This window comes from Microcebus murinus, chromosome 12, assembly GCF_040939455.1.
Source record: "Microcebus murinus isolate Inina chromosome 12, M.murinus_Inina_mat1.0, whole genome shotgun sequence".
NCBI classification, from domain to species: domain Eukaryota; kingdom Metazoa; phylum Chordata; class Mammalia; order Primates; family Cheirogaleidae; genus Microcebus; species Microcebus murinus.
Window position 1 is genome coordinate 89,153,841 of NC_134115.1, and position 27,369 is coordinate 89,181,209.

General features: G+C 60.0%; 1 protein-coding gene across 1 annotated transcript in view; it reads left to right on the forward strand.

Annotated features, from left to right (window-relative positions):
- Positions 1-796: 796 nt before the first annotated feature.
- LAMC3 (laminin subunit gamma 3) overlaps positions 797-27,369 on the forward strand; it is a 57,075-nt gene continuing 30,502 nt past the window's right edge. The window contains exons 1-8 of the mRNA XM_076009132.1: positions 797-1,201; positions 13,838-14,142; positions 18,665-18,795; positions 21,018-21,184; positions 23,253-23,441; positions 23,519-23,636; positions 24,965-25,063; positions 26,850-26,986. Coding sequence (XP_075865247.1) covers positions 823-1,201; positions 13,838-14,142; positions 18,665-18,795; positions 21,018-21,184; positions 23,253-23,441; positions 23,519-23,636; positions 24,965-25,063; positions 26,850-26,986 — 1,525 coding nt within the window. The 5' untranslated portion in view covers positions 797-822. The remainder of the gene's footprint in view (positions 1,202-13,837; positions 14,143-18,664; positions 18,796-21,017; positions 21,185-23,252; positions 23,442-23,518; positions 23,637-24,964; positions 25,064-26,849; positions 26,987-27,369) is intronic.

Below are 27,369 nucleotides of genomic sequence, written 5' to 3' on the forward strand. Positions count from 1 at the left end.
TGGACTAACTAACTGTACTTGGGTCCATTTCTGGAACGCTGCTCCATGGATCTAGCCTAGTCCTTTCCAGAACCCCATAGTTTCAATAACATTTAAATACTGGTCGTTAACCACCCCACTACAATTAATCTTGTCTATCAAACTTTTGTTGACTGCTCTGCCCTCGTTTTGCTCCTTACCTCAATGGACGTGCCTTTGGAATGTCACTGTTGACGACGATGTTTGCTGAACAGCATGCTGTCTGTCATGTTCCAGAAGTTTATTTCTGTTTTGCTTAGAGTTTTTGTGGGAATGGCTGCTGAGTTTTATCAAATGGCCTTTCTCCTTCCATGTACTGGTTTTCATGAATGGGAGTGAAAAGGGGCGTCCACCGGGGAGAAGACGAGGTGGTGAGGGGACGGGGCGCACACACCAGGTCAGAGTCCCCGTTGAGAGCAGCGGCACCTCCCAGGGTTGGGGGACAGGAGGTGAGGAGCCGCCTCACAGCCCGCGGTGGGTGCACCTCATCCCTGGGAGGAGACAAGGTCCTTGTCGGCTTTCACCTCAGGACCTCAAGGCATCAGTGCGCCGCCGCCGCAGCCGGAGGGCGCGGTGAGGAGCCCGTGTTCCCCGACGAGGCCGCGAGCGCGCAGCCGGGCGCCCCGCCGGCGGGGGCCGGCCCTCCCGGGCGCGTCCAGCGGGCGGGGAGCGCTCCGGCGCGGCCCCTCCCCCGGCCCTCCCAGCGCCGTCGCGCCGCCCGCCCGCCCGCCCGCCGGGGAGGGCCGGTGCGGGCGCCCACCCTCGCGCGGCCGCGCGGAGCTGGACGTCCGTCGCTGCCGGGCCATGGCGGCGGCCGCGCTGCTGCTGGCGCTGGCGCTGGCGCTGGGGGCGCCGCGGGCGGCCGGCGCGGGCATGGGCGCGTGCTACGACGGCGCGGGGCGCCCGCAGCGCTGCCTGCCCGAGTTCGAGAACGCGGCGTTCGGCCGGCGCGCCGAGGCGTCGCACACGTGCGGCAGCCCGCCCGAGGACTTCTGCCCGCACGTGGGCGCGGCGGGCGCGGGCGCGCAGTGCCAGCGCTGCGACGCCGCCGACCCCGCGCGCCACCACGACGCCTCCTACCTCACCGACTTCCACAGCCAAGACGAGAGCACCTGGTGGCAGAGCCCGTCCATGGCCTTCGGCGTGCAGTACCCCACCTCGGTCAACATCACGCTCCGCCTCGGTAAGCGCGGGCTGGGGCACCGCACGCCGCCGCCGCCGCACGCCCTCCCCACCCCACCGGGGCCTGAGCTGCCGCGCGCCCCGGGTGGGCTGCGGGACCCCATACGGGGTACTCAGGCACAGGACTGTACCCCTTTGTGGAAGGACAGACTGAGCGTGCCCTTTGGGGCTGGAAGGGGCGGGGAGCCTCCCTGGGATCGGGGCGCAGTCACAATCCCCTGCAATGAGTTTCCAGCCCCTCGACCGTGGGGGCGGTCACACCCGGGAGTGGACGACTGGCCGCTCTCTAGGGCAGGGGCTGCTGACCTTGGGTGGGTCACCTGGTGGTCTTCAGGGGCCCAGTGGACCCCCGAGGCTACCTGCAGTCCTGGGGTGTGTTCTGGAGGGTCGGAGCTGAGAAGTTCATCCCTGAACAGGAAAAGTTCAGCCCTCTGGGCGGGAGGACCAAGTTAGGTAGCTGTTCCAGACGGCGCGGCCGCCTGTGCGCCCTGCCCAGAGTCCTTCCTTCCCTCCCCCTGCCAAGGTGCCCGAGCTCCCTGGGAATCCGAATCCGCAGTCCGGACCCAGCCCTTCCCCGGGGGGAGCTGGGGTGCTCCCCGCCCCGTGCCAGCACAGTGCCACGCACCTCTCCTGCTGCCGCCTCCATCCACAGCTTTGGGGGGAGGGGTCACTGGTCACACTCGCTTATCTGCCACAAGTCACAACCCCCCAAAGCTTTGAAAACTCAAAGTACTTTTATAACTCGTTTTTCACACTAAACCTGACTTGAGGCTATGTATAGGCTTAGTTTATCCTAGTGAAAATGAATATTCATACATTTTGCTGCTGAAATCTCATCTGAGTGCAGCCTGCAGCCCCAGACCCCAGTGGGGGTGTTAACACAACGTGTGGTGTAAGGCCTGCGTCATCTTTCTAAACTCTGCAAAGTTCTGAATCCCAAAACACATCTGGAGCCTAGGAGTTCGGATAAGGGGTGATGCTATTTATTGTATCCCCATGTTTCAGATGAGAAAATTGAGGCTCAGAGAGGTTAAGTGTTTTGGGCAAAGGCACACAGCTGCTAAACGACAGTCTAGACACGGACATGAGCGCCATCACCCATCAAACGTGTTGGCTCCTCCCAGGCCTGGGTGACAGCACCCTGGGAAGGGCTGGAAATGACACTGGAGGGAGAGGGGGAGGCTAATGAGCCCCCTCCTGTCTGCTGCCACCCTGAGAAGCTCGGTTCCCCAGGGCCGTGTCACCTTCTCTTGGCCTATCTGGACCACGAGGTAGGGCTTCTGGATGGGGTGAGGTCTCCACCCAGGCAAGGGGGAGGGACAGGAAGCCAGTGGGGAGGGGAGAGGCTGGGGGAGCCGTCTGGATGGGGCTGGCAGGACCCCAAGGCCACAGGGGAAGGAATCTGGGACAGGGTGGAGGGTGGCGGGGGAGACACACTGTTCCATAACAGAGTGTCACATGTGTCAGTGGAACCCAGGGGCTCGGGAAAGGGGCTCAGCCAGGCACAAACAAGGTGGGAGGGGGTGGAGGAAATGTCCAAGTTTGGGGACTTGGGACAGTTCCCATCCCCTGAGTGCTTACTGTGTGCCGGGTCCTGAGTTTGAGCTGCGCAAACTGGTTGAACTCCTGGAGGAGAGAAGCAGGGTGGTTGTGATCCTTCTGTAAGCCCGAGCTCCCAGGGACCCGCACCGTAAGTGTAGGGAAGATATCACACACACGCACACACACACACGCACACACACACACACACACGCACACACACACACACGCACACACACACACACACACGCACACACACACACATGCATGCATGCACACACGTGCACCCCCCCCGCATGTGCCTTACCCCCGGCCAGTGTTCTTTCCCTTATGTTGTACGGCACCAGGCACACAAAAGCGAGTCCAGAAGTGTTTGCACAATGAGCAAAGAATGAATGAATGACGGTGTCACCTCCTGCATTCCGTGCTGTGTCCGGCTCGGGGTTCTCTTTTGCCTGCTCTGGGAGGCAGAATGGGTTAGAGATCACAAAAGGGGGCTTTGGACTCAGGCCCAAGCAGAGCCACTCACTGGGTAAGCAATGTCACTTCTCTCTGCCTCGGTTTCCTCATCTGTACCATGAGAATAAGAGTCACCACTTCCTGGGTGGTTGTGTGTGTTCCGTGAGCTCACGTCGGAGCTGTGACAGTCCTTGTGTGTGACTAGCGTCACTCTGCTGAGGGCAGCTCAGGGCTGGGGCTCCCCTGGTCGGACTCTACCGGAGGGATTGGGAAACGCCCTCCTTGGCCAACCCCACTCCCCAAAGACATCTGACCCAGGGCCCTGTTTACGCACGAGAGGTGCTAGGGGCTCACGGCAGTCCCAGATTTGGCCCCTTTTGGTTTCCTGTGACCTAGGTTCGCTCCAGGCCAAGCCATGGCTTGCATAATATTGGGGAAAGGCGCGGGCTGGGGCTGTCGGTGTCCCCAGTGGAGGCCCCGATCGTCTGAGGTGGCCAGGGAGCTCCTCCTCTTGGTCCTCAGGCCACCTCTGCTGGCTCTGTTCCCCTCCCTCCCTCGAAGGCTCGTGGGAGGGGAGAGTGGGTGGCTGGCTCTGGCCCCAGGTCCCCCAGAGGGATCGGGATGAGGGGCGGGGGGAGATGGAGGTCGAAGGATGGAGGTCGCTGCTTTCCCAGCCCCCTGCCGCTCCCGGACATCTGTTCCAGAGCCCCCGGCAGAGCCAGCCTTCCTGTCTGGGATGAAAGGCAGCAGCGGGGCTGGCAGTTCCCAGCCCTCCACCAAGGCCTGGGACGCCTCCGCAGTGGGGCCTGGGGACGAGGGAGTGGGGGGCAGTGGACGGTCGTCAGGGTGACGGGGTTGGAGAGAGAGTGGGGCAGTGGGCAGGCGTCGGGGTAATAGACTGTTCACCATGTGCCAAGCACTCGCTGAGTCACATCCCAACCTGGCATGGTTGGTTCTTTTACAGATGGGGAAACTGAGCCTCTAAGGATGAGATTGGTTGCCCAGGGTCACACAGGCCAATAAATGGTGGCCCCTGGGCACCCTCCTCTCACTGTGCCTCACTTGGAAATGGACAGTGTCCAGGGCAGGCTGGTCCACATGCTTCAGGCATGGGGAGAACCCAGTCCGGGCTTTGGTGGGGTGGGGGGAGTCCTTCCTTCCTGCCTGCACACTTTCCTGGGTTGCTGGGAATCTCCTGGGACCCCAGAAGGACCCCGATCCCCAGGCGAGTGAGCTCTGAGCCTGGAGCCGAGGATGCTGCTGCAGGTGGACTCCTGCTGCCCCACCTGCCACCCTCATGTCCGGGTTCCTTCGTGTGCTCATTGGCCATGGGGCCGTGGCTGTGAGCAAGACCACACACAGGCCCTGCCCTGCAGGGCTCAAGGACCCCAGCAGACGGCCTGCCTTGGGGAATGCCGTAGATAAGCATTCGTGCACCGAGGACGCACGCTGGGGTGCACGAGCCTCTCTGGAGGTCAGGCAGGGCCTCGATGAGACCTGAAGGGTGGAAGGAGCTGCCCAGAGAGGGAAGGACATTCAGGCCGGGGGACACGGAGACAGCACGGGGAGGCAGGAGGCAGCATGGTATGTTCTGGGCCCCACTGGGCCTGGGTGGCCCCAGTGCAGGGACAATGACCAGGGGGCCCGGCCAGCCACAGCAAGGAGCTGGGCCCAGTAGGGGCTGGACCTCGGTCATGGGGACCCCAGCCCCCAAAGGGCCTTGAAGCCAGCTGGGCTCCACTGCGTCTTCCTGCCGAGTGGGCGGCCTTGTTTGCCTTGGCCGGGGCCAGCGCTGGGGCCAAGTCCTCCTTCCTTCTCCCTGGGGTTCTGGCTGGAACGCTGGGCCCAGGCAGGTCAGGGGATCAAGGCAGTGGCCGTGGCTGTCCTCCATCCACCCACAGATCTGGTCCCCCCAAGGCCTTGGCCACCTCTCCCACCTCCCTGGGCCTCTGAGGACTAATCCAGGAGTGGCAGGGGTAGAAAACGCCGGAGCCCAGGAGGGGTGTAGGCAGCCTCCCGGGGCCCCCAGCACCCAGATCGTCCCTGTCCACCTCCCCCTCTGGCTGCTGTGAACTGCCTTGCAGCAGGGCCATCGACTAGCCACAATGGGCGCTTGTTCTGCCAGATCTTTGCATATGCTGTCACTTCTGCCTGGCAAGTTTTCCCTTCCTACCTTCTGCTAACCTGTGTCTCATTCCTAAACAAAATGACTGCGCCCGCAGCGTGCGGTCCCTGTTCCGAGCCCTGAGCATGCGGGTACCTGTCCAGCCCACTCAGCTCAGAGGTGACCTCCTCCAGGATGGGGCAGGGGCCCGCCTATGCATTCTGGCAGCCCCTCGCCCTCCCCCGGGTCTGGATCACACTGTGCTGAGGTTTGGTTTGTTCATGTCCATCCCCAGCTCTGAGCTGCCGGAGGGAATGCCTGCTTTGTGGCCGCACCCCACGCTCAGCACTGGCCCGCTGCTCGGGGTGCGGGCAAATGTTGGTCTGGGAGCGAATGGAACGGCAGCTCGAATTTTGTCCTGTGCGTGCTCCATGCCTGAGACTGTTCCAAGTGCTTCACAGGCATTTGCTTGCTTAGCTCCATCGTGGTTATGTCCATTTTGCAAATGGGGAAACTGAGGTGCTACACTGAAGTCACCTGCCCAGTTAAGCCAGGGAGGTCATGTATTTTGACCAAGACCACAGGGCCAAAGCAGGGCTATGAACCCAGCATGCCCTGGCCACCCCACCCCTCCTCCCTGGGAGCACGGCAGCGAGTGAGGATGTGTGGCTCAGCCCTCCCTGGCCTCGCAGACGCGTCCCGCACTGCTGAACCGTGGCATCCTCAGCAGCCTTCCCTCCCAGCCAGCCCTCGCCGGCAGTGGTGCCCGCACCCATCTCATGCCTGGTTTTGCCTGTCGGAGCTGTGGTCGGCATTCAGGGCTCCACCTACACCTCCACCTACACCGCCCTGGCCCAGCCTCCCACCTGAGCCTTTGACTGGGTAGTCCGAGCAGTCTCCTGAGCTTGGCCGGCTCTGCATGTCGTACGAGGGCCCCACGCTCAGGGCCCGGAAGAAAGGCACCCCTGTGCACAGCGGCATTACTTGTCACAGCAGCCAAAGGTGGAGGCAGCCGGTGTCCATCAGGGGTGGGTGGATAAGCCAAGTGTGGTCTGGCCATGCGATGGAATATTGCTCAGCCTTACAAAGGAAGGAAATTCTGACGCATGCTACAACATAGAAGGACATTATGCTAAGTGAAGTCAGCCAGTCGGAAAAGGACAAAATACCGTATGGTTTCACTTACATGAGGCTCCTAGAATAGTCAAATCCATAGAGACAGAAGGTAGAATGGTGGGTGCCAGGGGCTGGGGGAAGGACAGTGGCAGTTCGTGTTTCGTGGGGCCAGAGCCTCAGTTTGGGAGGATGGGAAGAGGTGGATGGCGGTGATGTTTGCACAGCAGCGCGGCCCGTGTGTTCGGTTCCGTGCTTCCTGCCACGGAAGTGCGCACTCGCGAATGGTTACGATGATAACTGTTATGTGCCTCTTACCACAATAAAAGGAAATCTGGGGAGAGATGTATATATTGGCCGTTTGGGAGGCAGTTTGGTGACATGGATGGAAAGCCACCAGAATATTCCTGGCCTTAGGCAAAGGAATCCTACTTCTGGGAATTCAAATAAGGGAAGGAGCCTAAATGCATGAAAATGATCATCAAGGCATTTCTTTTTTTTATAGTGGGGAGAAATTGGAACCATGGGGGAATAGTTCAGTGAATCGTAAGACATAAATTCACCCGTTTGAAGCGGTTCGGTGACAGGGCTGACGGAGTTTGTAACAGACAGAAAAGTCTAAATGTTGAATGAAGAAAAAGACACAAGTTAGCGTACGCGGAATCAGATTTATATGTTAATATCCCTAAAGTGCAGGCACAAAAGAAATACATCAAACTGGTAAGCGAGTCCGCCCGCTGGACTTTGAGTGACTTTTCTTCCTTCTTCAGTTTTCCTACATTCTTCCAGTTTTTTCTCATGGAGCTTGCTCAGTTTTGAAAACCGGAGAGAACACATTTTTACAAAATTTTTTAAAAAGCATCCGCCTTGCCATGTTCTGTTTTAAGATGTTTTTCAAAGTTCCGTTGCAGCACAGCTTGGCACTGCAACTCCCAGTCCCTTAAAAGAAAGCGTGCGTAGCAAACAGAGTCCGGATCCGGGGGCGGCCTGGTGTCTGCTCCTGGGACGAGCGGCTTCGGGCCTGGGGACCAGGCAGGGGTTGGTCCAGATGTGCACTCACCAAAGGATGCGTGCGGAGGTCGCTGCAGGCCGGAGGTGCGGACTCCGCGGCAAACATCTAGCAGCCAGACATCTCCCGGGAGGGGAGCTTGGAGCCACTTAAAAGGTAGCTGGCAGCTAGAAGCGTGATCGGAAAAAGGCAGTCACTGGGATTTCATGCAAACAAGCAACATCATGCGATAGGAAACATCCCGCTTTCCTTCCTTGCCAAGCCGGGAGGTGAGAGAAGATGCAGCGACATCACAGAGACACGGCGGGGACTTTTTGTTACAAGAGTTAATTAGAAAAGCCAAGAAAGCAACTTAATCCCGGCTTTGTGATGAAAAGGTTTCTGCAAAAGGCAACCAAAAGGCTGAGAAAGGAAGCGGCCCCAAGATCTTCTAAACAGTGAGGAGAATTAAATTTGCAGCCCCAACCCAGACCCTTGCAAGCTCCACGGGGCTTGGAGGGGGGGGGGCGGTCCCAGGTGATTGGGACAGGTGTGTTCCCACCAGGAAGGCTGAGCCCAAATATCATCCCCAACTGTTACTGGTGATGAAACAACTTGGGAGTATGTGGCTCCCTCACCTCCAGGCCACCCGATACGCCGTTCCTTCTGTCTGGAACGCTGTTCCCACTGCTCCACACCTGGCTGTCTCTCACGCACCCCTGCTCATCCCACTGGCTTTAGACTGGCCACATGCCCTACCTTCACTACTCACCACTGCCTCCTCCTCCCTCTCCACGCTCCCGCCAGCCTGAACTGCAGGCTTCACCACGAGGTGGCCACAGCCCGGCCGACATCCAAACGCCCTTGTCCCCGCCTTCCCTGGCCAGGGGCTGCCCAGCCTTGGAGCCACGGGGTTGGTGCCCTTCGGTGTTGCCTCAGCCTTCTTGGGCGGCTCCGTCCTGTTCTACAGAGATCTGCCTGTCTCTCCACTAGTCTGTGACCCTCTTGGGGCAGGCGCCCTGAGTCCTAAGGCCTGAGCGTGGTGCCTAGCATACAGTAGGTGCTCGATAAGCGCGTGCCAGTTGGGCAAGTATAGACAGAGTGGGATTTGCACCTTTGAGGAGTTTCTAATTCCGTGAAGTTGAGGCCAGCAGGCCCGCCGGCGTGGCTAACGCTGCCCCATGTGCGCCTGCAAGTCACGGTCCCCAAATGAGTCTCTTTAACAACAGCGGCCGCATTCGGGGAGCACCTACTGTGCGCCAGGCACCTCACTGACTGTTTTACGCCACTTTGTGGCTGAGTTCCCCAGACAGCTCCACCACTGTGCGTGTTTTACTAATGAGGCGTCTGAGGCTCAGGGAGGACGTCACGCAGAAAATAGCTGTCTCCACTCGGCCCCCGACTCGCCCGCCAGAGCCAGGTTCCCCTCCCGCCCCGGGCTCCACAGGGCCGCGGAGAGACGGGGCTGCCAGTGAGGGGGGCTGGTGCCCGTGGGGATGCGGGGGCCCACTCGCCTCCTCCCGGCCCTCACCTCCTTGCTGATCCAGCAGCTGGCACAGCAGAGCGCCCCCCCCCCCCCGCCAGACACCGGGAGCGCCAAGCTGTGTCCTCCCCAGCCAGCTGGGACATAAAGCCCATCAAGAATGACACCGGGACAGTCATAAAATCAAGCCGGCCCACATCCGGCACTGACCAAGCAGAATAAGCTCAGATCGCAGAGGCTTATTTTGGGAAAATGGAAACAAAACAAAACCCTTTAATTGGAGCCATCTGGGAGCAGTGGCCTGGGGAGGGCGCGGGAGTGGGGGGTCCAGGGCGGGGAGCTGAGCTGGGAATTAGTGGGCGAGGCTGCCCTGCCCCCACGGGCATCAGAACCAGGCGGGTGAGCTGCTCCCAGCCTGCAGGTGGGGGGATCGCAGCAGGGCCCGCCGGCCCCATGGTCTGGCCACCCACTGTGCCTGCTCTTCCTCTCCCATCCCAGCTCTTGGCCATTCTGGGTGTGGTGAATTCCTGCCCCATGACCATGATGCCAGACACCTCAAGAGCTTGGCTGACCAGGGCCGGGCCCATCGCAGCCCTTCCATCTTTGGACCAGGTCTAAGCCCCAAATATGAATCGAGCTTGTCAGGTCTGTTGTTTAACCTGGGGAGAACAAACAGATTTCGTCCAATTGACTATTGCCTAGGGCCTTGTGTTAAGAAGGATTCTGAGGTCCAGTCTGAGCAGAGACATGACTGAAGCGTGCAAACTACAAGTCCGCAGAGAAGTGGCAGGGCATTCAAGACCATTGCAATAAATCAGGGAACAGATGGGGGGCAGAGAGGAGGGCAAACACAGAGAATATTCTAGAGAATGAGCTAGTGATCTAGTGAATGCTGAAGGCACAGTGCTGAGGAGGGAGCTGACTCACAAGTTTCTTGTTTTGCTGCATGCAGAGACCAGGGAAGGAAGGAGGATGCCTTCACTTTTTTTTTTTTTTTTTCTGTATGTATAACACAAAATCTGAGTCTGCTTTCAGTTCTTTTGGGTATATACCCAGAAATGGACCTGACGAAAAGTCATTGGCTTGCTTTTACTTTTAACCTTTTACAAGTGTAATCACGAGGTGTGAAGGCAATAAGGGATTTTTTCCAACACTTATCAAGGAAACTCAAGTGTTAGGTTCTTCTTTGGGGTAAAACAGCCTCTTGTAGGTTTACAAGGTTATTCCTGGGTTGCAAAAATCTCCTCTCCCTGTTTCCCCCGAGTTTTATTCCTCAGCCGGTCTTGGCTGCCGCAATGAGACAGAAAGTGTGAGGACACTTTTTTCTTGCATCTGCAGTGGAAACCTTAGCAGCAGATGGTAACGACCCCGGGCCTGTCAGATAGATGCATTATTCTGGTTTCTTGAGGAATTGCCAAACTGTTTTCCACGGTGGCTGCTCCGTCTGACATCCCGCCAACAGTGGGGACGAGGCCTGCAGTCTCTCCGCAGCCTCGCCAACACTTGTTGTTTTCTGCTTTTTGGTAGGAGCCACGCTACTGTCTGTAAGGCCCAATTTTTTGTATGTATAACATATGTCATATTTATAACGGCTTTATGGAGATACAATTCACATACCATGCAATTTACCCACTTAAAGCATGCAATGCAATGTTTTTAGTATATTCACAGAGCTACGCACCCATCACCACAATCACTGTTAGAACATTTTCATCACCCTCCCCAAAGCAATCCCGTACCTATTAGCAGTCACTTCCCATTTCCCCGCCGTCCCCATCCTGAACCCCCAGTCGTGACAACCACAGCCTCCTTTCTGTCTTTGTGCACTTGTCCATTCTGGACTTTTGCTATGAGTGGAATCGTACAACGCGTGGTCCTTTGCAGTCAGCTTCTCTAGTGTGTTCAGGGCCCGTGTAGCATGGGCCAGTGTTTCTTCTCATTTTGTTGCCCAATAACATTCTGTTCTCCGATATACCAGATTTATTTTCTTCATTCATCAGTGGGCGGACATTTGAGTTGTTTCCACTCTTTGGTCATCATGCATAATGCCACCGTGAACATCCACGTTTTCTATGTGGACATCTGTTTTCATTACTCTTGGGTCTATACCGAGGAGTGGAACTGCCGGGTCATATGGTGACTCTATGTTGAATGTCCTGCAAGGGTCCTCAAACTATGGCCCCAGGCCACATGCGGTCCGCCGAGGACATTTATCCAGCCCACCAGGTGTTTTTGCTGCCGCTGCCTGTCCTGCTTAGCAGCCGACTCATCCCGGGCCCACAGTGCGCATGTGTGGAATGTGCACCGCACTCTCCAACGGCCCGCCAACAGTCTGAGGGACAGTGAACTGGCCCCCTGTTTAAAAAGTTTGAGGACCCCTGGTCTTGAGGAGCCACCAGACTGTTTTCCGAAGTGGCTGCACCATTATACATTCCCACTAGCAGTGTATGAGGGTTCCAATTTCTCCACATTCTCACCAATACGTGGTATCATCTGTCTTTAAATTTTTTTTTTAATATTTTTTATATTTAGAGATGAGGTCTCACTCAGTCGCCCAGGCTACAGTGCAGCTGACATGATCATAGCTCAGTGAAACCCGGAGCTCTTGGGCTCAAGCGATCCTCCTGCCTCAGCCTCCTGAGTAGCTGGGACTACAGGCATGCGCCACCACCATGCCCAGCTAATTTTTTATATTTATTTTTTAGAGACAGGGTCTCCCTATGTTGCCCAGACTAGTCTTAAACTCCTGGGCTTAAGCGATCCTCCTGCCTTGGCCTCCCAAAGTGCTGGGACTTCAGGTGCCTTTGACTCCAGCCATCCTGGTGGGTGGGAAGCAGTATCTCACTGTAGTTTTGCTTTGCATTTCCCCGGTGGCTAACAGTGTTGAGCATCTTTTCACGTGCTTGTTGTCCATTTGTATATCTTCTTTGGAGAAATGTCTATTCAAATTCTTTAGTTTTTAATTGGGTTGTTTGTCTTTTTATTATTGAGTTGTAAGAATTCTTTATATAATCTAGACACAAGTCCCTTATCAGATACATGATTTGCAAATATTTTCTCCCATTCTGTGGGTTGCCTTTTCATTTTCTCTGTGATGTTCTTTGAAGGACAAAGGCTGTGGTTTTGATTAAGTCCGACATACCAGCTTTTTCTTTTGTCACGTGTGCTTTTGGTGTCATGTCTAAGAAGCGTTTAGCTCTTACATAGAGCCAAGATGTTTAGGTAGAGGACTGAAGTCCTCAGTACCAAGGCTAGGCAGTGACAGAGGTGGCAGCAGCTGGCAGCCTCCTGGGGTCTCTGGGGCCAGGGGCAGGAGGGCCGGAGAGGAACAAGCTGACCATGGGGAGTGGCCGTGCACGCCTGCTGCTGATGGGACGGTGTCCAGGAGGGGCTCCTCTGTGGGTCATTCTTTCCTTCATTCACTTGTTCATGCACACTCTGTGAGTGCCTGCCAGGTGTCGGGCACCTTACTAGGTGCTAGGGTGGCAAAGATGAAAAAACAGAAGCCAAGTGCTGGCGGTGAGGAGCCCCGCCCGGCACGGGAGGCCCAGGGTGGGCAGCGATTTCCGCGTGGGGAGCTGGGTTCCAGACACGGAGACGAGAGATGGGCTCGGCAGGAGGGCCCTGCCCTGGCTGGGGGAGAAGGTGGGGGTGGGGCTTGGCTAAAGGAAACCTTCTGTGCGGAGGGGGTACCCGGAGGGGGTACCCACGTGGAGTCCTGGATGGGGGAGTAGCATTTCAGACAGTGGGGAAGTGGCCTTCTTAAATTAACCCTTTATTGCCTTTTCGTTATTAAAATCACACACGCACTTGGTGCAGAAATCAAATACTTGCTAGGGCAGGGGGTGGGTGGCGCAGGCCCCCTTCTCCTGCCCAACCCTCTCCACCGTGCACCCTCTGGCCTCCAAGGTCTTGTTCCCCTGCCTGCCTGCGGGCCTCCCCGCCCCGGGCTGGCGCTGCCGCGCTGTGGTTTTTCTGTTCTCGGGCGTTGCTCATTGACGTCCATGACGGAAGAGCAGGAGTTAGGGACGCCTCCCCACCCACGGCCGCCTTCCTCTATCCCTGACCTCCCAGTGTGGTTGAGTCATTGTGACGGACCTGGGTTCCTCCATGTGGGTTCTCCTGGGGTAGGATGGTGGTGGGGTGGCAGGCTGGCGCCCAAAGCCTGAAGATCCCCACCTTGGTGCCGGTGGCATTGGTGGTGAGCTAAAGCCAGGGAGGAGGAGAGCAGGGGGTGGGCTGCACAGAGGCCCCAGGGTGGGCGACTCCTCAGGTTCTGGGAGTGCTCAGGGGCCCGGGGAAGGCAGGGTCCCCTGGCTGTGGCCATGAGGGGCTGTGGGGGAGGGGCTTTGCAAGAGCAGTTTCCGGGGTGGAGTGGCCCAGAGAGGCTGAGTCGCAGCGGGTTGGAGGTGGAGGTGGGGATGAGGCCGTGGTGGACGGAGGCCTCTCTTGGGAAACTTGGATCAGGAGGAATTAGAAGCTGGAGGGAATCGGGGGTCCAGGAGGATTTTGTGAGGGGTCTGTAGTCATTGCGAGGGAATGAGGCCAAAGGCACAGGTGGAAGGGGTGGCTTTGTTGGGGTATGGTAGAAGGAATGGCTTTCTAACAGTAAAGCAGGCTTTTTCAGGATGCGGCAACTCCCTGTTGCTGGCGATGTTTGAGCAGAGAGGGCCGGCTGCCGTCAGGGGTGAGCAGCGCAGATTCCTGTGCGGGGAGGAGAGTTCCCCTAGAAAGTGCTGGCAGATACCTGGGAAGCGTGCCGGCATTGTCCCCTCCTGTGCCTCCGACAGGCATCACTAATTGATGGTGGCACTGCCAGCCCGGAGCCCCGGACAGCCTCTAACGGTGCGTCCAGGAGAGTTTGTGCAGTGCAGTCGTCTGCCCTCCCTGGCCCAGGGCTCTGACTCTCCCTTCCCTTCTGTGAAATGGGTCCGCGTGTTCCTGGCCGCAGGGAAGGCCTACGAGATCACCTACGTGAGGCTGAAGTTCCACACCAGCCGCCCCGAGAGCTTCGCCATCTACAAGCGCAGCCGCGCCGGCGGCCCGTGGGAGCCGTACCAGTTCTACAGCGCCTCCTGCCAGAAGACCTACGGCCGGCCCGAGGGCCAGTACCTGCGCCCCGGCGAGGACGAGCGCGTGGCCTTCTGCACCTCCGAGTTCAGCGACATCTCCCCGCTGAGCGGGGGCAACGTGGCCTTCTCCACCCTGGAGGGCCGGCCCAGCGCCTACAACTTCGAGGAGAGCCCCGGGCTGCAGGTCAGAGCGGGAGGGGCTCCGGGTCGGGCCTGGGTCGGGGCCAGCAGGGAGTCAGAGGGTGGGACGTGGCAGACCTGCTGGCCTGGTCGGGGCCAGCAAGGAGTCAGAGGGCAGGACATGGGGGACCCGTGAGGCCTCTCGGTTTTCAGACTACACAGCACAGAAGCGTTTGTCGCGTCTGAACCTTTTGTGGATGCCCAGTAACGAACCGGCCTGCGGGGGGCTGCAGCTGACGGGAGGCGTCCCTTCCCTGGCCTCCTGCGGCACAGCCCTGTGGCCTGTGGCAGCCCTGTGACAACCACCAACTCACCTGGCCCCTTCCTTATACAGGTGTGGAAACTGAGGCCTGGAGGGGCAGGGACTCTCCAGGGGCACATGCAGTGGTGGCGGGCGCAGACGGGGCATGAGTGTCCCCACTCCCAGCCTGCGCTCTTTCTGGAATGCTGTGCTGGGGCCTTGCGTCCCTCTGTGGACTGACAACAGGGCCCGCCCCAAGTGTCCGAGGGGCCCCCGCAGATGGATGTGAAAACGTGCCAAGAACGCCAGCTTTGGAGTCAGGGCCCTGGGTTCGATGCTGTCAGGCAGCGCTGGCCACCAGAACTTTCCGTGACGATGGACGTGGCCTCTGGCTTCACTGTCCAGCGTGGGGCCACGAGTCACCATGAAATATGACTAGCACAACCGAGGAGCTGGACTTTAAATTGTATTTATTTATTTATTTTTGAGACAGAGTCTCGCTTTGTTGCCCAGGCTAGAGTGAGTGTCATGACGTCAGCCTAACTCAGCAACCTAAACTCCTGGGCTCAAGTGATCCTCCTGCCTCAGCCTCCCGAGTAGCTGGGACTACAGGCATGTGCCACCATGCCCGGCTAATTTTTTCTGCATATATTAGTTGGCCAATTAATTTCTTTCTATTTATAGTAGAGACGGGGTCTTACTCAGGCTGGTTTCGAACTCCTGACCTCAAGCAATCCACCCACCTTGGCCTCCCAGAGTGCTAGGATTACAGGCGTGAGCCACTGTACCCGGCCTAAATTGTATTTACTTTTAATGAATTTTAATTTAAATAGACACACGTAGCTAGCGCTGCCACCTTGGAGAGTGCCGCTCTGGGGTGGCGGGAAGGTAGGTAGTGGCCGGCACAGTGCCTGGCATGCAGGGGACGCCTATTCCCCCTGCAGACCAGTGCGCGCCATAGCTTCCCGTCCTCGTCCCACGGCAGAGAGAGCAGCAGGCCCGTGGCCACGGCCACCCGTCCAGGGCCCTCCAGTTCAGCCCAGGTGGGTCTGCTCGGGCGTGGAGTCCTGCCGGTATTGGCCCCTGCGTGTCCAGTTCCATGTGTCAGCCGCCATCAGCCACAGACAGGCGTGCTGGTCTGCTTGGCGTCGCAGGGCGCTGGGCAGCTAGCAGGCCATTACTGTGGGGCAGACGGGCCTCCCCGCGAGACTTTCAGAGCACCTCCTTAGCCCGTCTGGGATAACAAGGGGGCCGGGGTTAGAATCCTGTGTGTTTACAGGGGGACACTGAGGCCCAGAAGGAGGTTAGGTCTTGCCCAGGCCGTGCACCCAAGAAGACACGAGTCTCTCCAAGACCACCCGCAGGTTCGGGGGTTCACTGTGCTCGGAAAGCTGTCATGCTCGCGGTTAGGATCTATTGCGGTAAAAGGACAGGAGCTAAACCAGCCAAGGGAAGAGGAGCACGGGGCGGGGGCCGGGGGAGACCAGGCCGAGGCTTCCAGTGTCCTCTCCCGGCGGAGTCCCGTGGATAGCGCTCACTTCTCCAGCTGCGACGTGTGACAGTGTGCACGGAGCATTGCCAGCAGGGAAACCCACCCGAGCCTGGAAGTCCAGGGTTTTTATCGGAGGTTGGCCACGTAGACACGGCTGACCCATCTCCAGCCCCTGCAGTCAGGCCGACACTGTGTGGCCCCAGCCCCCACCAGAGACCACGGGGTCAGCATAGACTCTGATGTGGCCCAAGGGAGGACACTCCTGTCAGGTGGGACATTGCAGGGGCTTCGAGGTCACTTCCCAGGAGCCAGGGGCAAAGGGCCGGGCCTGTCTTTGGGCCAGGGGAATCCTTTACCAGCCAGAGCCACATCTGCAGACATCCAGGGCCTGCTCGTCCCATTAGAAATGTCCACACGTCCTCATCATGATTTTTTCTTAAAATTCGTTTCTTCTCCATGGGGCTGCTAGCTCTGTGGCTGAGAAAACCTCAGCCAAGGTCAGCTGAAGACAAGCGGCAGGGCCAGCCCCGCTCCACCCTGCGTCTGTGCTGCTGTCACCTGCGGAGGGGCTTGACCTGAGACCCGGGGCAGGCGGAGATTTTCTGACTTGTTGCCTCATGTGTTCTGGACATTGTCCCCGGTGGAGAAATGACCTTTTCAGAAACGCCTCCCCCGTTTCTCCCAGGCAGAAGCCAAGGTCTGAGGACAAAGAGAAGCCAGTCCAGCTTGCCCTCGTCCCCTCTCTGGACACATCTGGGGGGTGGGGTGCCTCTGCAAGGGACACGGAGCACCGAGGGATGTGGCTGCTGGGCCCAGGTCCCTCTGTCCCCATCGAGGGGCCAAGGACCTTGGGGGAGAAGCGGACCCGGCCGTTGCACAGTCAGGCCACCAGAGTTGAGTGGTCGCCTGGGCACCACTTTGACCTCGGAGCTCAAGCTGCCCACCTCCTGCTTCTCCTGACGCCACCGTCTGGAGCCGGGGTCTGTCCACGGCCCGCTCCGGTGCTCGCTCGTCCTGCAAGCGGGAGCGTGTGCGAGTTGCAAACGCCCATCGTCTGGGCACAGGGGCTTTGGTTTGCCCTAAAGTGACCTTTAAGGCATCAAGGAGTGCCCCGGCTCCAGTCCTGTGTCTCAGAGACGTTGCCCCTTCACTGCTGTCATCTTCACAGACTGCTGGAGCAGGTCACAGGAAGCGTGCAGGAGCCTGGGAGAGGGTCACTAATGGGCCAGAGACCTTGGGCAAGTTATTGTCCTTTCTGGGCCCCACCACCGTATGACAAGGGTGTGGGGCAATCACAGGAAGGCGGGCTAGCCTAGTGGTTAAAGCCTGGACCTTGGGGACAGAGAGACCTGAATCCCGGCTCTGCCGCGCACCAGCTGTGCAACTTGGAGCAGAATGCCTACCCTCTCTGAGCCTCCGTCTCGTCGTCTGTAAATGGGGTAAAAACGATCCCACTCCTAGGTCTGCTGTGGGGACCTTGCCCTAGTCACATCAAGAGGGGCAGCAGCTGCTGCTCCCCTTCAGCCCTGACGTTGGCTGGTTTGAGTTCTCCAGAGGGCACTTTTTCCGGAGAAAGAGGAGTCTTGGTGCCCTCGGCTGCGACGGCTGGGTTTCTCCAGCCCAGGCCTCAGCTCCTTGGTCCATCGCTGCTCCAGCGACCAGCAGCACAAGTGTCGCCTGGGCGCTGGTGACAAATGCAGGTCTCGGTCCCCGCCCTCCTCCTCTGAGTTGGCTGCAGAATGCACACGGACCTCGACCTCGAGAGGCGCAGCCTTGGGTGGCTTGGGGAGCGACGGGGGCCTGCAAACTCCAGCACAGACTCGGCTGAGCGCTGCAGTTCCCTCCTAGTTCTGGTGCCGGACCCCTCTCCCCCGGCAGTTGCTCTGGGTTGCTGAGCTCGGGGGAGCAGGAGGGGTCCCCCGGCCTGGGCCGTGCTGGGGAGAGGACAGACTGCGGGAGCTCGTTTTCTGTGCTGACGGCCTGATCGCCGAACTGGGGGCGCCTGGGCTGAGTGGAAACGCTGATTAACATGCGGCACAGCCGCGGCTGATTGCAGCAGCAGGTGGATGGAAATGTCAGCCTGCACGTGGGTCCCCCACTCCCCCGCGCTCTCCCACGGAAGCTGCTCACTCAGCGAGCAGCAAGTATTTATCAAGCGGCTGCTGCCTGCCGGGCAGGGCCTGGGGGTGGGGATGAAGCGAGAACAAGGGCCCCAAGCCCCTGCTCTCCTGGGGCTTCCCTTCCAGTGGGAGAGATGTCACCTGGGACAGGTGACCCGTCTGCGGGAGCTGGGTCCTCAGCATGTGAGAGGCCGAGAAACCAAGGGCCTGCCCCACGCGGGGGCCGGCCGAGCAGGGCAGGAGGTCGCTGGAGCACGTCCTCCCTCCGATGACCTCTGGAACGGTGGGGCCCTGCACGGCGGGGTCTCAGATGGGCCGCCGTGCCCCCCCACCTCTGCTGCCTCCTGAGCACGTGCCAGACTCATGGCCAGCACGGACACTGGCCTTCGTCCTCCAAACTCCTTTGTGGGGGAGGCACTGTCCTTGTTCCATTTCACAGATGGGGAAACGGAGGCTCCAAGACACTGAGCAAAGTGGCACCGTCTGTGGGTGGCCTGTCCCAGGCTGGCGTGAGCCCAGAGCACCGGCTCCTCATTTCTGCAGTGTTCTCAGAATTTGTCTGGGCCTGGCCTGTGCCCCAGGAGTCCGCAGGTGGCCTGCTGGCCCTGCCAGCACAGCGGATGGGCACACACAGGGTGACCTGCTGATGGTGTCCCTCTCCCTTTTGCCCTAGGAGTGGGTCACCAGCACCGAGCTCCTCATCTCTCTAGACCGGCTCAACACGTTTGGGGACGACATCTTCAAGGACCCCAAGGTGCTCCAGTCCTACTACTACGCCGTGTCTGACTTCTCTGTGGGCGGCAGGTAGGCGGGAGGCAGGGCGCCGGGCCCGGTGAGGCCGGGGGAAGCAGGGCCCCAGGGCCTGGTGCTCAGGGGGGAGGAGGGAGGCCTTGGTGGCCGGCGCCACCCTGCACCCCAGACCCTCCGTCGGCCGCGTCCAGCGCACCCCGATGCTCACCACTTTCTGGACGTCCGGTCTTTGCACGCCGCCCCCTCAGCCTGGAGGTCCCTTCCCTTCTCCCCGCCCAGAGAGAAGTGCTCGGTCCCGCCCCCATGCGCGCTTGGCGTCTGGTCGGTGGGTTTTGTCTGTTTCTCCTGCAACATCTATCCCCTCTCCGAGAAGCGGGGTGCCTGGAAGGCAGAGGCCCGTCCCTGCCCCACATTCCAGGGCCCGGCCGCCTGGCACTGGCTGCCCAAGGAGGGCTGTGGACCGAGGGGGCACGAATGTCCTCAGCATACACCTTTCTCAGGTTTCTTCTTTGAAAGGAGCCTGGGGTTCCTGCCCCAGTCACCTGGGGGCGGCAGACATGTCCGGTGGTGGCTTGCTGGTAAACATGTTAGCGCCAGGACGGGAGGCAGGGGAGAGGGCATGTCCTCATCCCATGTCACCAGGAAGCTGCAGAAGGATTTGGCTGGGGTAGCACTAAGCTCAGATTTTTTAAACTGCCCCCAGCCGAGTGGGGAGGTTTCAGGTTCATTGGGTGGGGGTGGGGGGTGTGGAGAAGCAGTTTGGGGATGGGAAGCGGATTGACACCCAGCTCTGGGCTTCTGAGGTTCAGGAACACAGGTGGCTTTGGTGAGATGGACACGGATGGGGGCCGTGGGGCCCAACCGCCTGCACCTGGGGTGTCTGCACAGTCCGGGGAAGCCTAGGGCTTGGAGGGTAGGACCACTGGGGGGGCTGTGAGGTCCCCTCTGCCCCTCCCCAGTACACTCTGTGTGTCGGGTCAAACCTCCCAGGAGGGGTGGCGGGCAGACAGTGCCGTGAGCGCCAGTGCCTGCCATCAGGGGGCTTCGGGCCAGAGAACATCTGGGGCCCAGCTGTGAAATCAGACCACCCTGGGACCGCCAGCTGGCTGGGGAAGGCTGCTCCTGGCAGGGTGCAAGTGGCCCTGGGCCCCAGCCCATAATGGTCCTCGGGATCTCTCTGTCCTTCCCTGGGGTCAGAGGGCTTCGTGGAGGAGGGAGGTGTTTGCAGCACCCCGTCTGGGACAGGAGTTGGTCCCTTGTCACTTCCCTGGTGACCACTGTCTCTACGATTGCCTGTGCTTGCCTCCCCCCCTTGGAAATGCAGGGTGCTGTGAAGAAGCACTGCCGTGTGCCTTCCCGCACCCCATGTCCCCAAATAAGAGAGAGCACGGGGGGCTGGCAGTGGCCAGTGATTCGTCGACATTCACTGAAGGCAGAGCGTGGAACGTGGCCTGTGGGAGCCACCAGGTGGCCAGTGGAGTGCCCAGGAGCCCAGGGTCTGTGGAGCAGGAGAGGACAGCAGCGTCCAGCTCTGCCACTCAGCGCCAGTTGCCTCCGAGCCTGAGCCTGTTCCCTCACCTGTGAAAAGGGGTTAAGGACGGTCCCCCACCCCGGTGGTGCAGCTCCTGCGGGGACAGCTTGCCTTGGTCCAGGGCCGGCCAGAGCGAGGCCAGGAGTGGAAGGCCATGGTCCTCCTCGAAGTGGCTCAGTCTGGCTTCTTGTGACAGGGATGGCTGTGCGCAGGGTCGGGCTCTGCCAAGCACGCCGCATGACCCCGGAGCGCCTCTTCGTTCCTGCCCAAGTCCATCTCCAGGTCCTGCGGGTGGCCTGGGGACGTGGGCCCAGGGCTGCACTCAGAAACAGACTCACTGGGGACGTGTCCCCTGGGTGGGGCAACCTCTTGCCCTTTGAGACATGGTCACAGGAGATCCACAAGAGGCAGCCTCCTGGCCCCCCATGCCTATTGTCCCTGGACCGCTGGGCCCCCTCCACCCAGGAGACTAAGGTGACAGAGTCGTCCCTAGGTGGGCATCTGCCCCATGCCTCAGTTCTCCTGTCTGTCGAATGGAGGGGAAACAGGCTTGTGAAGACGAAGTGCTTTATTTTGCACAGAGCTTACGCCGGCCCCACGTGGTCAGTTCTCTGGCACTGCCGCCCCCCAGGCACGCGGGGGGTGTTCAGTAGGGACTGAGTGGTGGACTGGGGGGCTGCCTGGAGATTCACCCCTCGTCTGCCCTGCGGCTGCCTCCGATTCTCCTCCTCCGTGTCTTTCCCAGGTGCAAGTGCAACGGCCATGCCAGCGAGTGCGGCCCCGACGGCGCGGGCCGGCTGGCCTGCCGATGTCAGCACAACACCACCGGCCCCGACTGCGAGCGCTGCCTGCCCTTCTTCCAGGACCGCCCGTGGGCCCGGGGCACGGCCGAGGCCGCCCACGAGTGTCTGCGTGAGTGTCCTGGGGCATCAGGCCTGAGGCTGCTGGTGCAGGCCGGCGGAAAAAACTGCTGGAACTTCGCAGTGGGGGCTGCTCCTGGGGCAGCCCGTGGGCAGCTTGGGGTCCCTGTGCTTCTGCAGAGATGGGGAGCTGACAGGAGCCTGGGGGTGCATTCATGCCCCGTCCTTCCCCCCAGAGAGCTCCCCAGACCAAGTCCCCCAGCAGAGGCGCCGTGGCAGAAGGGCCCGCAAGGCCCCGACTTGCTCCTTTGTTTTAGCTGCTCCTGGCCCAGCCACTAATCAGAGCCAGGCCACCCCATGCACAGAGGGTGCCGACCTGCCCCCCTCTCTCCCAGCCTCTCCCACAGGCCCCCGGGCAGCCCTTTGACGTCCCCTTCTCCCCATGTGATGTGGCTTCCATGGCCTAACCTCACGGAGACACTGGGGAGGGGACGGTGCCGTCATACCTTCCCCAGGGGCGCGGCACTACGAGTGGGAATCTGCCGCCTCCCCTGCTGGCTGCTGTGCCGGCCGCCCGGCTCCCAAGCCCTGCCCTGTCCCCACACAGCCATCTGGTTTCCTTCAGGCTGTCGCCAGGCCTGGGTCCCGGCTGGCGCTGCTGCTGCCGGCAGGGGCAGTGTCTACACAGGCAGCTCTGGCCCTGCAGTCTTGGGCTGGGCCACTGGCAGCCAGAACTGGGGCAGGGAGGGGACAGCCTGTTCCGAGGGACAGGGCACTGTTGCAGGGGCTGCCCTGGGGCCCTAATGGGTTCCTGCTGCCCCGCTGGCCGCCTCTACCAGGGAGTCCTCCCAGGCCAAGGAAGCCATGCCAGCCGGCTCGCACGTTCTGGGCCTGTAGCTCTTTCCATGGTGGGGACACATCTGGCCAAACTGCTTCTTCTGCCATGTCCTCAGCCCTATGATCACATCCCTGTCCTCCCAGACCCCAGCCTGGACGCTGGGGTTTCAGGCCGACCACAGCCCAGGCAGCCCCTCGGCCCTGAGTTCTGCCCCATCAGCGTACCTCCGGTCCATCTCGCTTGAGTCCTACGCAGCCAGCACCTTGGTCCTGGCCCTGCCACCTCTCCTCTGGGTGCCTGAAGCTCCCTCTTCCCTCCTCTACTTGCAGCCAAGGCTCCTTCCAACATGGGAATTCAGTAACATCCATCCTGCTTAGACCCTCCTGCAGCTCCCCTGGCTCCAGGCTGACGCCCCCTGACCAAGCAGCCCAGCCTCCTTGGAGCAGCTCTGCCACCTCTGACTTCACAGCCGCCCCTGCTCAGCGCCACTGCACGGCATCCCCTCCCCTCCCGTCACACGCATGCCACCCGCAGCTGGCACGCTTATGCCCAGCCACCCTTGCTCCTCTGGCCCTGCCGCACGCAGTCTACCTCCCGCCTGCAGCACGCCCCCCGCACCCCGCCCCTCCCGGCGACCCCCGCTCAGCCCTCAGAATCAGCACAGCCACACCTCCAGGAGCACTGGCCCCGTCACCCAGCCTGACCACAGGGGCCCCTGCTCCCAGCTCCCAGAGCCCCCTTGCTCTGTCACAGCCCTGCTTGTGCACCTGGCCCCCAGCAACCAGGTCCACACCACTCGCTGCCTGCGCCCTGGCCCGCCGCGGGAGCCGAGATGCAGCCGGGCCTTCACACGTACTCTTTAAAATGACCTAATGAGCAAACGAGGGGTGACTGGCATTTTCTGTGCTCCTGAGTGATCTCAGCCACTGGGAACTAGATCCATACTATTATCATGGCTTGGAGAGCCCACAGGGATTTTTGGATTGAGCCATACACCCACATGAGGAAGCAGTCAGCCTCTGATCTGTGACCAGGTGACCGTAGATCCTGGCTTTCCTGGTCCTGTTTCTCCATTGTTTTGATGTATTTACTGACTGTGCCCCCTTTGCTCTTAAGAGTGTCCTGTTTGGGAAAATCAGTCAGTTGGTCCCCATATCCTTGATCAAGCTGAGCCTGAACTCCATTCTGGACCATGCTCTTGCCCTTCCGTGCGCTGCCTGCTCATTCAGCACAGGGAGGCTGAGCGGGCGGCTCACCCTCGCCCTCCCGCCTCCGCCCACAGCCTGCAACTGCAGTGGCCGCTCCGAGGAGTGCACGTTCGACCGGGAGCTCTTCCGCAGCATGGGCCACGGCGGGCGCTGTCTCCACTGCCGCGACCACACGGCCGGGCCACACTGCGAGCGCTGTCAGGAGAACTTCTACCACTGGGACCTGCGGGTGCCCTGCCAGCCCTGCGACTGCCACCCAGCAGGTGAGTGGGCCCCGCTGCCCCAGCCGCCGCCCGCGCCCTGGCGTGGCCTCCGCTGCCCCGTGCCCTTCCTCCCTCAGGCTCCCTGCACCTGCAGTGCGATGGCGCGGGAAGCTGCGCCTGCAAGCCCACTGTCACCGGCTGGAAGTGTGACCGCTGCCTGCCCGGGTTCCACTCCCTCAGCGAGGGAGGCTGCAGGTGAGGGCGGCCGGCCAGGGTGCGGGCGTCGGGGGCCCAGGACGGGTGCTCGGTGCTGTACTGGGACTGGCTGACCGGGAGTGTGAGGGACAGGATATTGGCTGTCCCCTCCCCTCCTTCCTCCCTCCCCATCTTCAGCATCCCGCATTCTGTGTCCTGGGGAGGATCAGGGACGCCCAGCCCTGGGGAGGCGGAGAGACACACGCAGAGGGGAGGGACGGGGGTTCCAGGCCGGGGAAGAGCACGGCAGAGGCTCAGCTGCAAGTGCAAGGTGAAGCTCAGCACAGGCAAGCAGGGCAGGACTGCAGAGGAACAGGGTCCGGTGGGGCCTCGGCGGCCTGGGGGGCTGGGCTGTGGGGAGTGGAGAACAGGCAGGTTCTAGAGCCCCTCGCAAGGCGGAGCTGGCAAGACGTGGTGACCAGGAGGAAGGCATGGAGGTGGCCCCTGGGGTCCTGCTCCAGGCACCTGGGCAAGGTCCGTGGCACCTGGTGGGACGGCCCAGGGGAGAGGTGGGTAGGGGTCCCCGGGCCTGGACCTCAGAAGGGCCGGCCCGCACGTTTACCACCACTCCCCTGAGAAAATATACAATGACCAGATAAATAAATACAGCTCTCGTAAATTCAGAAGCACTTTTAAAAGAACTTGGCATTGGTTAATGACAATAGCTTCCTCGTGTATTTGAAAGGCGTTGGAAACGTGGAAACATGTTGGGGTGGGGCTGGGGAGTCTCACAGTCCCTGCAAAACAGTGGTTCTGGGCATAAAACTGACTACTGGACAGGGACCTGGCTGCTTTCCCAGGGTCTCTCTGGCCTCCGGACCTTGACATATGCCATTCCTCCTACCTGGAGCATTTCGTGTCTAGCAGACTCCTCACTCATCAGTTCTGGGCTGAGGTGCCACCCCCACCCCCCCCACCTGCCACTCACCTCCACGCCCATGCTGTGCCAGGTGCCCCTCCTTGGTGCTGCCACAGCCCTTGTAGGTCTCCTCCCACGACAAATATCACGTGCAGGGGCCATGCTCACTGGACCGTGGGGTTCATGAGGGTGGGCGTCATGCCTTGTCATGTGAGTGGGTGGAAGGAGGGATGAATGGAGAGATGCATGGATGGGTGAGTGAATGGGTGGAAGGGAGGTTGATGGATGGAAGGATGGGAGGCTGGGTGAGTGGGTGGGTGCGTCACTCCTTGGCAAGGTGGGAACCGGGGCAGGCTCTGGGGTCTGCCTGCCTCCTGACCGTCTCGGGAACAGGGAAGGGCAAGGGGTTTTCTCCCTGGGGTGGGTGGTTCCCACTCTGAAGTTGCTCATTGGACACTCTGCTTGGCAGACCCTGCACCTGCGATCCTGCTGGCAGCCTGGGCACCTGTGACCCCCGCAGTGGGCGTTGCCCCTGCAAAGAGAATGTGGAGGGAAACCTGTGTGACAGGTGAGTGAGCCGATCCAGCAGTGAGCCTCTGGAAGTGACCCCAGGGGTCCCCAATGAGGCACCAAGGCTGCGCAGTGGAGGGCGGGGCAGGGGGACGGTGGATCTGCCGTCCAGGAAGTTGCCCGAAGGCTCTATGGCCCTGTTCACTCTGGCCCGACACCACGGATGGTTCCTAAGCTGAGAAAAGACATCTTCTTTCCCAGCTCGGAATTCTGAAAAGAAAGAGCTGGAAAGGGTAGGAGAGATCATCTCATCCCGAGATAGCAAGTACACGGGGTTCGTACCATAACCCCCCCCTCCCCGTGCAGTCGTCACGGATGGAGGATAGCGTGACCACGAGCCCTACTGTGACCTCAAGATCCTTCTCAACACCCTGCTTCAGGAAGCCCCTACCAACTGCGCTGAGACTCGAGGCTGTTTTCCATCCCTGCGTCCCACTGCGGTGCACATGGGGCATCAGAACCCCAGTGAGATGAAGGGTCCTGTCCCAGGTCACGCGGCCTATAAACGGCCTCTTCCGAGTGTTCAGACGGCCTCTGAGCCCCGGCAGTGGGGCTGGCGGGCAGACACAGGCGCAGCTCCCTGCGTACAAGCTGTCTCCTCTCCCTGGCTTTGCGTCTGACGCCCTGGGGCTGCTGGGGGAAGAGCTGGTTCTAGGGCAGGGAAAAGACAAGGTGAGCCCGGGGCATCTCGCGGTGCCAGAAAGCGAGGCAGTGCTAAGACACAAGCACAGGCACAAACAAGGCCACCAAGCCAGGACAGGCTCCTGTGTCGAAAGGACACCATTGCCAGCCTGGAGGATCTCCCAAAGCTGGAAGGATTTGAGCAACAAGATAAATGATGATACTACTGGATTACGACCCAGAGAATAGAGTAAACACCCCCAAATCCATACTGATGTAAACAGACGATTGAATAAATAAATAGAAGGGGGCAAAGGGACAAATCTGTGGAAGGATTCCAGACGATGCAGACGGAATGAAGGAAATAGAAAACCACTGCAGGGCGTGGCCACTGGGGAGTGCCGGTGTTAGCGGGCAGGACCTTAAGGAGAGACGGGATATTTGCACAGCCTCAAAGTAGCTCTGTTAAAATACTAGTTAATGGCTGTGGTGGTTATAACTCATGTCCATAAGTTCTTTGATGCTTCTCCCACCAGGACGTGGATCTTAAGTCCCCTCCCCTTGGGAGTGGGCTGGGTTCAGTGACTCCCTTCCGACGCCTAGAACATGGCATTGTCCCATAGAGACAGGCAGGCCACACCCTTCCCTGCTGACAAAGCTAACAGAGCCCCCACGTGATGTGATGAGCCGGACACCTCCCCAAACCCGTAACCCATCCGCTCATGAGAAAACAGACAAGCCCCAACTGCAGGACATTCTAAAAAATACCGGCCCGGTGCTCTTCAAAAGCGTCAAGGTCCTGACAAGCACAGAAGGACCAAGACGTGGTCACAGGTGGAGGAGAACAAGGACGGCACTCAACGCAGTGCCTCTGCCCGGGTGGGGTCCTGGGGCAGAGAACGGGCAGGACTGGAACACGTGGCGAAGCCCTGACGGAAGCTGGAGTTTAGCAGACGTTAATCAATGTTAGCGTCTCAGCGTTGATAAATGTACCTGGTAATGTCGGGTGTCGGCCTCAAGGGATGCTACGTGAAGCCGATAAGAGAATCATTTGTACCGTCTTGGCAACTCTTCTGTAATTCTGGGAAAAAATGTTCAAAGAAAGTTTCCCCAGTGATGCTGGACTCAGGCCCCTGTGGGGATGTCCTGCCTCTCCGTTCCAGGTGTCGCCCGGGGACGTTTAACCTGCAGTCCCACAATCCCGCCGGCTGCAGCAGCTGCTTCTGCTACGGCCACTCCAAGGCGTGTGCGGCCGCCGCCCAGTTCCAGGTGCACCACATCCGCTCCGATTTCCGCCAGGGTAAGGCGTGTCCCCCACAGCCACCGCCAGCAGGCAGCCCGTCCTGCCCTAGGGAGATCTTGCATTGGTGGGGTGGGTGGGTGCGGCCCCTCGGCCACCCCCCATAGTGGAGAGGAGCCCACACAGCCTAGGTGGGGTCGGTGTGAGACGGTGGCTCCCCAGGACCTCCCTGTAACCCCCAGGTCCCTCCCGGGTCCCTGAGTTTTTGCTTTTATACTCCTGGGTGGGGGCCGGGGCTGCGGCACCCCTTAGATCCTGGAGGGGAGTTTCTATGCACCCTGTCAAGATCGGCCTGCCTTGTGTGTCTCAAGCCTGGGGATTCAGGCTCAGTCTCCTGGCCTCCACTTACTGGGCCCCGGCTGTATGCCAGGCATCGTGCTAGC